General features: G+C 34.4%; 1 protein-coding gene across 1 annotated transcript; it reads right to left on the reverse strand.

Moving 5' to 3' along the window:
* LOC113762224 (protein GRAVITROPIC IN THE LIGHT 1) lies at positions 1 to 2,070 on the reverse strand. The gene has a single exon (XM_027305577.1). The coding sequence runs from the start codon at positions 1,878 to 1,880 to the stop codon at positions 459 to 461; it is 1,422 nt and encodes a 473-aa protein (XP_027161378.1). The 5' UTR covers positions 1,881 to 2,070; the 3' UTR covers positions 1 to 458.
* Between the last annotated feature and the right edge of the window lie 10,637 nt (positions 2,071 to 12,707).

The following is a 12,707-nucleotide window of genomic DNA, read 5'->3' on the forward strand; positions in this document are numbered from 1 at the left end:
AACAGTTCAATCACTATACCATCTTTCATAACAAGAAAGTTATATACAAGTTGGATGTGTATGTCAGTCTCCTCCCACCCAAAAACCTTCAACTGAAAAAAAGAAACACATTAACTGATCTAATATGATAAAAGAAAAACAATTTCTTTACATCTACATCTACAAGAACTGGACACAACCACTAGTAACGAAGGAAGAAGACCTCTAAACAAGCAAACGCCTCTGGGCAGAGCAAATATTTGCAAAATAGCCAGTTAACCATGACAAACAGGCAGCTATGGTCCTCTTTCACATGTATACCACTAGAGTCCTCCTTTAGCACAGGCTGCAAGAGATTCAAACTTGAACTATGAAGAGTTCAGGATCAAGAGCTTCACCAATAAAACTGACAGCTCTTACCATGTGTCAGTCCCAGACAACCTTGAAGACATGGATTTCCTTTCTCTAGAGGCATTTTACTACTCTGTACAACTGGTTCCAGTTAGATAAACTTGAGATTGGACGACTGTCCTCCCAACTTTAAATCCTGGTACAACAGTGAAAGCAACCTTTCGTCTAGATTTCCCTGATGGACTAGTTTTTTGTGTGACATCTTCCATGTACACCATCGAAAAATCTACACCTCTCTCCACTTGAAATATCTCCACAATGGGATCAAACGAATACGCTAGCTTGTGTAGCAACCATGTTGAGCTAGCCATCCTAACAAATGACTCGTAGAAAACGCTCAATGATTTCCATGAATCCAAAACCGCTTCCTTCCTGTCAAAATTTCTAAAAACCGATGACTCCATTGTGGGATGAATCAACTGGTCATACTTCTGTTCGCAAAATCTTGAAAAATCACATTTCGAGTTCTTCCCTAGTACCTCCATAGGATTGCTCGAAACATGCTGAATTAATTGCTTCAAACAACCATCCTTACTAGGAATCGAGTTATTTCCATTGCACACAATTTCATTTCCATTCAACAAGAAATCATCCAAATCAAAACCCCTGAACATTCCCAATGATATATATGATAAAAACGCATACTTATAATGACCTTCTTTGGCATAATCAACATTAGAATACACCGAATTTGCAGCCATTGTCAAGTCCCACCCTGCTTTTCTCATCAAATCAATCAACAGCTTACTGAAACAATGCAATGACTTGACACAATCCCTTAACATAGACTCAAATACGCGAACTGTCAATAAAACTTCCGTTCCATTATTCAATTGTTCATTTTTTGCCACAAATCTTTTCTGTAAATTCGAATTGAAAACAACCATTTTATCCAAATTTTTCCTCAAATTCAAAACTTGATCATCTTTACATTCAATATCAGAAATTAACTGATTTACCATAGTCTCCAAGGCTCTGAGCTTGCTCTGATTCTCCTGCACCTGAAATTCCAAAAACGAACCCGCTGGTGCCTCAAAACTCCCACCTGGGTTCTTCCTGAAATCCCTGTAAACGTTCCTCAAATCAGTCAATTTCTGAAGAATCGAAACCAAAGTCTTATCTGCAGACTCAAGGCCATCTTGGTCAATTTTAGGCACATGGGCGGCTTGGAAATTTAAGTAGGAGGCCTCAAAGGATGAAATCGTGGCAAAGATTGATGAAATTAAGGTTTGGACCAAATGGGTTCGGTTAATTTCAGGTGAAAATGTAGGGTCAGGCTTCAAAACCACAACTTTTTGGTCAGGGATGAACTCTTCAGCTGAGTCCAAAAGAGTGAAAACGTCGCCCTCGGCGGCTGTTGTGGTTGTGGGGTCGTCTCCCTCCTCCGCGAAAAGCTCGAAAGTTTTGGCCTTGAAAGCCAGAGCAAATTTCTGGAACATCTCGGAAATCTGTGGTGGCCTAGCACTTGACGGCCCTTCCATTTCTACCATTTCCCAGCTAACAAAACAGTCAACATCAGTTTTTCTGTGTTCGTGTATTTCGGGGCGTTCTCCTTTTGCAGTGTATATGTGTGGGTGTTTCTATTAGTCTTTGTAGCCGTTATGTAATGTTGTGCGTTTCGGGGTGTTTCCTCTTTTTGCTCTGTGCGTTCTTATGTGGAGAGTGTGGGGGTGCTTTGGATGACTTAGAAGGAAGGTATGTGTGTGAGTTTGAGTGAATGACAAAGGCAGGCAGTAAAGTAGGCAAGTGGGACTTTTCCATCATTTTCTTTTGTTTTTCCTTAATTCCTAGAATGCCAAATGAAGTCTTGCACTATAGTTGTTACATTTACACTTATTGGCTGGAAGAAAATAAAAATTGATTGCAGGCAGAGTATTAAATATTTGCTAGCTATTTTCCCTTTTATATTTGATGATTACTTCTTTAGTTTAGTTCTGTTGAATTTGGGAACTAACTGCACATTATTAGAATTTTGGGAGGAGAGACAGATAACGTTTTGAGAGGGTGGTGGTGCTAGGATGGCACGCAGTCGTTGTGGGGTTTCAGCTAGTGAGTGGCCGACCAATGAAAGACGAGGAAAAGTGTCTTGTGATAGATGAAACATGGCAAGGTTTGACCCAGAAAGACACTACGACTTTCGAGTTCTTGGCTTGTTGCAGGGGATTAGGTATGCAGATTGGCGGGGACATGGGGGTTTGGATTAATATAAGTGTATATACCGATAGATTTAAATATATTTTATGTCATTTTAATTTGAATCTAAACATTAAGTTATATATATCATATATCTAATATTGATAGTGTATACACTGATAGTGTATATAAAATTAATCCATATATATATCACGTATGACAGTGCATGAAAGATTTATCTGAAAAGTTTCAATGGATTAGTGGGGGGAAAAAAATGCCTGATCCATTTGATATGGTGAGATTGTAACTTCTTGCTTGCTGACTCAATGAATACAATCCCATGGTGCATTATTGCCTATTGTCCACAAAAAAAAAGACAAGTATTCATTGGGTTTGTCAATTTAAATATCTTTATTGACTTTCCAGGCGAGATTATATACAAGTTGTTGGTCAGTCAATGCGGTACAATTGACAACCTACTTATTTAATTGGAGCAATATAATAAATGTTCCAACAGAATCATGAACAACTATATATATAGAATAAAAAAAAAGGGAAAAGATTCAGAAAATATTATTATTGTTGAATAAGAAGGATTAATGGATTACGTCACTGGACTCTTAACATGCAAATGGAGATCACAAACATCAAAAGCAAATTTGAGTGAAATTTTACCCATTTTTACCTTTCTATTATGGGTAATTATTTAATTAGAAGGGTCTCCAATTTAACCTTTTTCTGTTTTCGTGGCACCAACACTTTGAAGAACTTTCATTGTATAGTATGTCAGTTAAACAAGTCTTCTATAACCTTATCAAGTTAAGTGATCACAACAGTTTAAAATGACTTGGAATGTATCTTCTAAAGAACTTTGTGGTTGTTCGGATTCCTTCCGGAGGAACTTTTCACGCACAACACACACTGACGCTGAGAGAGTGAGGAGATTCTTTTCGTGAGAACGTATTATTCTCACGTTGCCTTATTCTTGGAGTAGGTAAAAGAGTTGTTAGAATGACTGAAGTCAAACATAGATCAGATTGCAAAATTGAAACAGATGGTAACTTTGAAACCAGGACGAAGTTCTTGATGATGAAGCTGTTGCACTTTTATAATGCAGTGGTAAAAACAATCGTCCTTAGCTCTACTTGTACTCTGCACTCTCAAGTCTCAAGTCAACTTGGTAGAGTCCCAGAACTCAAAGTTGGCGCAACTTTATTTGTTTTTTTTCTCGAGGGAAAGGTCTACAACTCTACATCTGCATTGCTTTCTACAAATAATAATATGTTATTGAGAAAGGGACGACCTCATCTCAGGCCAGGCGCATCTCCAGTCTAGTCTAGGAATATAATAGTAACTAATAAAAAATGAACAACGGCGACAAAGTTGACGACGAGTTGCATAATTCCAGATAATTTGCAGTACAGTAATGGGGTTGGAATATAAATAATGGAGATTCGTTATCTTTGTCGCAGACCATTTCCCAGCCGGTAATGATGATGATGATGATGCCTTCTCATGGTTGTTTGCATGCGGACTGACTGCTGGGCCTCAGTCCTAGCTCTCAATGTGATCGCACGCACATCTTCGCATGGGATCCAAATCCCACCTATATATTCATGTATTTGTGTATCAACTTCTTCTTTTTCTTTTTCTTTTTTTTTTTTTCAACACAGGGATGTCCGGGTCAAGACCCGAAGGTGGCCCGATTAATCCCCTGCGCCCAAGTACACCGCCACCCCAAGCACACCGGGAATTAAGTGGGATTCGACCACTTGACCTTGGAGTTCCGGAAGAAACCCAAGACCAGATGGTCTAGCCCCGGGGGCGTATTTGTGTATCAACTTGCTTGCTTCTTCTTTTTATCAGGAAAAAGTATGGATGATTTCGATTCCGATCGCCGTATAAAATCACGATATTTTTGAAACTAACTATAGGTCGTTGGTTTAAAAAAAAATAGTTACAAATCATTTGCGAACAAAATCTTCACATTAACATTGAAATTCAACCACATAATCATTTATGCAAAAATAATTCATTCTTAGGGTTGAGCCAACATGTGTTAGCATCTATTTATTTGCTATACCAACATGGATTTGATCCTCTTCATGAATTATCAGAAAAACGACATTGGTGACGTATAGTTATAATGGTCATCTGGCATTAATGCTCTCGTGCCCACTAGATTTATAAAACGTGAAAAATTCGTTTGGAAAAATCATCATATTCTTTCTGTTTTGGGGGGTAAAAGACCCCATTTTTCTTTTGGTTTTCGCCAAGTACTTTATATTCATGGTTCATGTTTCTAGCAGGCAGGATCAAGATTGGTCTGATATTTGCTTTCAAGACCGTGTATCTCTAGATCTTGCTTCAAGCGTTTATACTGCTAGTGCAGAATTATAATTAGAAAAGAGAACAAGTTTTAAAATTGTATGTTAAGATGATCGATCTAAACTTTCAAGGTTTTCTTTTTCACTTTGTTACATATTTAAGCAAATCCATTCAAATCATGACACTTCCTTCATCTTTTCATGAAATTTTCCCTTACGATTTTGGAACTATAATGGTCATCAAACAAACCTCAAACCTCTTATTCAGATAATAATAAACCACTAAAGGTTGTTTAACAGATCAAAATATATTGCCGTACCTCTGAAATTGTCCTGACGAAAACCATAATAACGATTGGCAAATGGCCAAATGCAAGTAGAATGGAGTGGTAACTCATAAAGGAAAAAAGCATGCTTTTTCACAAAAATATCCAGCAAAAATTAGCAGCCTGTGTGATCTTGTAAAGAAGATTGCCAGATCGAGGAAAAGGATTTCTCATTTCTCGGCTTCGTTGTCCGACCGTGGTAGGCGAATAGCAAAAGGTTTCTCAGCTTTGTACTGACGTGAGGCCACATGCTTGACAAATCGGTACGGCCTGCAATGGCTTTTATTTTAGCTTGGCCCACGGAACGACGGCCATGATAGTGGATCAGACTTGTCTCCGGGGGCTAAAATTTAGGGTTATTATTACTTTATCCCCTTAAACTATATCATTACTATCAGTTTATCCCCTGACGTTATCTTTTAATCACTTCACCCCCATAAGTAATTCAACTCAACATGTTAAGAAATTTTGGACAAAAATACCCTTTTATTCCATATCATTACTACACTGTTACTGCACAAAACTTCACACTTTATTCTTTTAAATTATAGTGATATAATCGATTTAATTCCTAACATTATTTTCTTAGCATTTCACTTCATCGTTAATCTAACTACTATGGTCAAAAAATTTTAAATATATTTACCCTTATATATATAATTAAAAATAAAAATTTTAGAATGATTATTCTTCTTTTTTTTCACTTTAAGAGATCCAAAAATATAAAAATAAAAGGATTTTCTCAAATTTCTTTTTTCACACTTATTAATACTATGAAAAGAAAAATAAATAGGGAAGAAAGAGACAGAAAATTAGATTTTGCAAAGAAAAAAAAAGTCTAACATTATCGTATTAATTTAAGATTGTTGGAATTAGGATTGAAATCTGGTGGTAAAAAGTAAAGTGAAATAATTGTAAAATAATAAAAGTATTTAATTCTTTCTTATTTGTATTTTCTAAAAAAAGAATTAAGCTCTCTCTCTCTCTCTCTATCTCTCTCTCCCCCTCTCCCTCCCCTTTCCGATCTTTCTATTTTTTTTAATATTAATAAGATTGTCAAAAAGAAAGAAATTAATAATTTGACTTTTTTTTCTTGATATTAAAGAGGAGAAGAGCCACTCTAAATTTTTTATTATTTTTATTATACAAATAAGAGGGTACTTTCTTTTAAAATTTTTTAACTTGCTAAGTTGGTTTAATGGTGGGGTAAATTGTTTAAAAAATAACACTATGGGGTAAATTGATATTAAAACTATAGTTTATGAGGGTAAAATGATAATAACTTTGAGGGCTAAACTTGTCTTTTTACTTTAATTAACAAACTCCGTTAATTTTGACCGTTAGTTTTGGGGGTAAAGTGACTAAAAGATAACGTTAAGAGGGAATTGGCACCGAACATTAAGGGTGTAAAGTGATAACAACCCTAAAATTTAGCCTAAAGACTAATTAGCTGAAGGCATAAGCGATCCAATCTTCCTAATATACATTTACTAGTGGGAAGGGCACACCTTATGTATGTATGTGCAAATCAAAAAGAAATTTTTTTAAAAAAATATATTAAATTTTTTAGTAGTTATTGGAGGTTTTGTTTCAAAAATATGGATGGAAGAATTGTAATTTTCTTTCTTTTTTTTAGAATAGGAAATTGTCGACAATTATTAATTCCATTGGAAGTTTTGTTAGCCTAAAAAAATGGAGGTATGTGTATGTTTTTGTGTGTGTTTATTGTAGTGATTGCTATGTAGGTGTGAAAAGTTTAATAGATAAGATGTAGATAAATAATAGTGAATATTAGAAGGGCATATTTGACAAAACAAATAATGACGCTTTTTTTTTTAATACCAAACCATGCTCAAACTTTATATATAGAAAGATATATATGGTTGAGATTTCAAGATTTAAAGGTTTGAGTTTAAGTCCTCTTTACCTCTCTCCGCTCTTTAAATTTCATTCTTTTCCTGTTAAAAAAATTATTTAACAAAAAGAACACACACACATACACATAATAGGTTGGTTAATTCATACTTTCAGGAGTTGTAAAAAAATGAAAAAAAAAGAAAGTATCATATGGACATAATGACATGTTCTATAGGCCACCAAGCTTATGTACCAAAAAAAAATGGTGACAATAACCATTAAAAATTTTGCTTTGTTTGGATTGTCATTTTTTTTCAAAACTTTTTTTGTATTTTCATGAACATATTTTTCAATCATTTTTTTATCTCATTACATCAAATTGCTAGAGTATATTTTTATGTTATTATCTTTTACGTGAACAAGTACACAAGTTATTTTGTTGTTTGGAAGAATTATGGGACTACAAATTCTAGTCTTTCCTTAACGAAGCTTGGGCTTACTAAACTTGTTTTACACTTTCCGGAAGGCAGACCTGACAAATCAGTCCTAGTGGAGGCCTAGAACTGACAAGCCCAAAAGAAACCTGAATTGAGAACCAATCTTGTGGCCCAACATTGGACTTCTGTGGGAGCTGCTATTCCTTCCAGGGACGGGCTTTCTTTCTTCCTAAAACAGGAGCATTAGTTTCCTAGAATAATTGAAGTCACAGACTCAGATTGACCAAAAAAAAAATTTTTTTTTTTTTGGATAGCATTAGACTATTAGTATTAGACAGGTGAAGGGCTACCCATGAGAGATTTGCTAATAAATTCAAAGATAACCAACTGTTAAGGACTAAACAAATGTATGAGGGCATAAACCACAAACAACGTTACCAACTATTTACTTAGACGCACAATCACAGTAGTATTTTGAAATAATTATTGTAACATTTTTTGTGATATAACATATATAAAATAAAAAATAATTAAAAACATGTTTGTAATATAATATTAATCCACATAATAAACAGAACTCATATGTGTTGGTAAGATGTTAACCCTTCACCCTTCGTCTGTCAAAGACTCTCCTGACCATCACATTACTAAACTTGGTAATGCTAACTTGACTTTAAGCAAGACGTATAAATTTAAGGACTTGCATTAGCCAGCTTTACAATAGGGTGGGAATCAGGTCGAATTTAAGCAAGAATCTCGACCCAAGCCGTCAATCCTTGATTCAAGCACCTTGAATAACATGTTAACCTCAACACGATCTAAAAATTTAAATGGGTTAATCTTCTTGATTCGAACATGACCCGTCAATTTTGCAGGTTATTCGACCTGTTTGCTTAACTTTTTTTATTTTTTCACTTTTTTGAGCTTCTCACCTAGTATGATGGACTTTTCGACAACGGAGTTTTCTTAAGAATATAAAAAAATTGCAGCCCAATCCTAACTTTCATATGTGTTGCTTGTAGCAATTTTTTGATTTTACCCTTTCTTAATTAAAAAATCATGAACAAAAGCAAAACTATGACATTTTCACAAATAAAATATCATGATTGCACTCTCGTAATGCTGATTGATAGCCTTGGTTAGTTTTTTCATTTATCTTATGCCTCCAATTTATTTATTAAGTTATGAGTTATACATTCAAATGGATCAAACGTGTCAACTCGTGATTCACCTGTTTGCTTGGTGAGTCTATCTAGATCTGACCTGATTTGGATTCAAGTTTGTAAAGCGTAAACTTATATCTACCAATTTCGTGATAGGTGTGTCAAATTGCCACTCCTACTTTTCACGGTGGACTTATTCAAGACGATAGATTGCTGCTGCCTGAAATAATGGTCAGATCAGATGGATCCAGAGTCTGCCCAATGCTAATGCTCCGTACGATTCTATTCAGATTCAGCCTAGCAAGTGCCAAGTAGCAAGTTCTTGAACTTACATTTTGTCTCTATCGGCCGAATTTTGGTTCTACTAGCAATCACTAGTCTATTATCTCTTCTCACGAAAATTTTTGCTAAATTATTACGGAAACATATTAAGTGTGCTTGGCTAGATTATTATTTAAAATAATTACTGTAGCATTTTATGTAAAGTGTTATATACAAAATAAAAAAAAATAGTTGCAGATATAAAAATATGTGTATGATACAAATAAAATAATATTAAAAAATTATGACGTAATATAAGGTGAGATAAAATGATAGTTTCAAATTTTGAAAAAAAAAAATTTTGAAAACTGTATTTCTACTTAGCTTCTCATCTTTACACCTTGTTTATTTACTTGTATTTCTTTCGATTATGAAGCCGAAAAAAATTTCTACATGGGTTTGATTTCATACATGTTTTTTTTTACTCCTAATTAAAATGCCTACAAAGTTCGAGACATACGCACAAGATATATAAAGTCATTGAGTATGATTTCATTTTTGCGAGTTTCCATAATTTTTTCATACCAAATAAGTACCGTAGACCATGTAATTTTTTTTTTGTCTTGCAAAAAATTTATGAAGTAAAATTAAAAAAATGAAAAATAATAATGACCGTCCTGTGTGTCTAACAAATGTGACATGTTTGACTACCCATGAAAAATTTCTCACACTAGTATTGCATTGCAAATGCCCAAGTGACTGACTTGTGTATTTATTGGTCTGAGTTACTTAGCCTCACCTTTCCAATTAAGAAAAATTTACATGGTGGGATAAATTCCACAAAAATAAAAACCTGCACCATCTTGCTAGCCTTTCGAATGAGATGAAATTGGATAAATTCATCACAGAAAGTAATTCGATTCAATAAATGAGATGAATCATAACTGATTGAGCTGTTGCTCGAATACTGTAAAGTCTAATTTATCAATAAAATTATTTATGGTTTTCGAAAAAAAAAGAGATGAATCATTATAGTCTGTGTTTGGATAAATTCACCACAGAAAGTAATTGGATTTGTGAATTTTTCACCTCAGAAAGGAAACTACACAATCACAATTAATAATTCTTCCCTTGCCGAATTTTGTCTTCTTTCACATATTGTGTCTTGTCTATTTGTCGAATGATTCGCTGCACCCGATATTGAAACAATTGAACCGAAAGAAACAAACATCACTTGGCATTTTGGCGAGGAACAAGGTACCTGCATTTGGTAAAAAACATAGGCCTTTCCGAAGTTCCGCTAATCGGATAATTACTGGTCTATCTGTAGCATAAGACCTCGATGATTGTCATTTGGGGGATTTAAATGCAAGTGGAGACTACAGTGGTGGAACGAAGAGATTAAAACCTAATAATAACAGTTTCTTGCCCCCCGGGGCTAGAACGGGTGGTTGTAGCCCAGTTGGGCGAGAGCCTCCGCGCACATTCGAATCCCGGTTAAACACTGGTGGGATGATGCTGGGCAGCCTCTCTCTCCATCTGCAGTGGAATTAGTTGGGGTCGTACGGTATTACCAGTCCATGGACCCCAGATACTCACTGTGAGGACAAAAAAAAATAATAATAATAACAGTTTCTTAGCCCCCCCAGGGCTAGAGCTGGTGGTAGTACCCCAGTTGGGGAAGTACCTCGGCGAAGGTTCGAATCCCAGGTAAAGCGGTCGGTGAAAAAGTTGGCCAGCCTCTCCCGACCCGTAGAGGATTAGTTGGGTCATTAGGTATTACTAGTCCGAAAATCAAGATACCTCTGTGTTGCCAAAAAAATAAAATAAAAAAAATAATAACAGTTTCTTGTGAAAAACTACAATTGGAATGGTCTAAATTCTGAGATGAGCTGGGCCAAAACTTTTTTTTTTTTCTCTTTACCCCTTAAATAGAAGGAGATATTGCACAAAATTAAAAAAAGAATAGGAAGAGAGTGTAATTATGAAAATTGGGGTTGGTTTCCACTCCCAAAATGCCAATCTATATTTGCATGGTTTAATTTATATAAATATAATAATAATTTTATTAATCATTTTATTAAAGTTTTAGTAAAAAAATTTATCATTTTATCATAGTAATATAACATCTTCCTTATTTCATACAATATATTTATATAACAACAATAACATAGCATTTATTTTATATTATCATATAAAAACTTACATATATATATATATATATAATGTTATATTAAAATATGGGTGGACGTATGCTCCGTCCCCTACCCCTATTTAATGCAGGGGAAGAAAACTTCCACTTGCTCCGCTGCCACCTAGCTTCAAATCCTCTGTCTCTAAAGTAATTTCTGTCCCCTCTGTCCCTTATTTATACAGCTGCCACGTATTTCTAATCTTTTGCTAACTCAAACTCAAATAAATTTTAGATTAAATAACTATTTCTTGCAAACAAGTGAATTTTGGATTAACTAAAATTTAATTATGAACAAGAAAATATTACCTGTGACAATTGCGTTGAGCACAACATACGTTGGCTATTTGGTTCCCATATGTTTAAACCATCTCTACTACCAGTAGGACCTTCATGCACATGCTTAAAAATAAAAAAAAATAAATGAATAATTATATCATCAAGACTCAAAAAAAATTATATCAGCATAATATCTAATTAAAAGCTTGCTTTTCATGCAAACAAACCATGGTTTATTTGAGTTTGGATTAACAAAAGATTAGAGATACGTGGCAGCTGTATAAATAAGGGACAGAGGGGACAGAGACTACTTTGAGAACAGAGGATTTGAAGCCCACCTAGCTTCAAATCCTCTGTCTCTAAAGTAGTTTCTGTCCCCTCTGTCCCTTATTTATACAGTTGCCATGTGTCTTTAATCTTTTGCTAACCCAAACTCAAATAAATTTTAGATTAAATAAATATTTCTTGCAAACAAGTGAATTTTGGAATAACTAAAATTTAATTATAAACAAGAAAATATTACCTGTGACAATTGCGTTGAGCACAACATACGTTGGCTATTTGATTCCCATATGTTTAAACCATCTCTACTACCAGTAGGACCTTCATGCACATGCTTAAAAATAAAAAATATAAATGAATAATTATATCATCAAGACTCAAAAAAAATTATATCAGCATAATATCTAATTAAAAGCTTGCTTTTCATGCAAACAAACCATGGTTTATTTGAGTTTGGGTTAACAAAAGATTAGAGATACGTGGCAGCTGTATAAATAAGGGACAGAGGGGACAGAGACTACTTTGAGAACAGAGGATTTGAAGCCCACCTAGCTTCAAATCCTCTGTCTCTAAAGTAGTTTCTGTCCCCTCTGTCTTTTATTTATACAGCTGCCACGTGTCTTAATCTTTTGCTAACCCAAACTCAAATAAATTTTAGATTAAATAACTATTTCTTGCAAACAAGTGAATTTTGGAATAACTAAAATTTAATTATAAACAAGAAAATATTACCTGTGACAATTGCATTGAGCACAACATACGTTGGCTATTTGGTTCCCATATGTTTAAACCATCTCTACTACCAGTAGGACCTTCATGCACATGCTTAAAAATAAAAAATATAAATGAATAATTATATCATCAAGACTCAAAAAAAATTATATCAGCATAATATCTAATTAAAAGCTTGCTTTTCATGCAAACAAACCATGGTTTATTTGAATTTGGGTTAACAAAAGATTAGAGATACGTGGCAGCTATATAAATAAGGAACAGAGAGGACAGAGACTACTTTGAGAACAGAGGATTTGAAGCCCACCTAGCTTCAAATCCTCTGTCTC

This window comes from Coffea eugenioides, chromosome 2, assembly GCF_003713205.1.
Source record: "Coffea eugenioides isolate CCC68of chromosome 2, Ceug_1.0, whole genome shotgun sequence".
Lineage (NCBI taxonomy): Eukaryota > Viridiplantae > Streptophyta > Magnoliopsida > Gentianales > Rubiaceae > Coffea > Coffea eugenioides.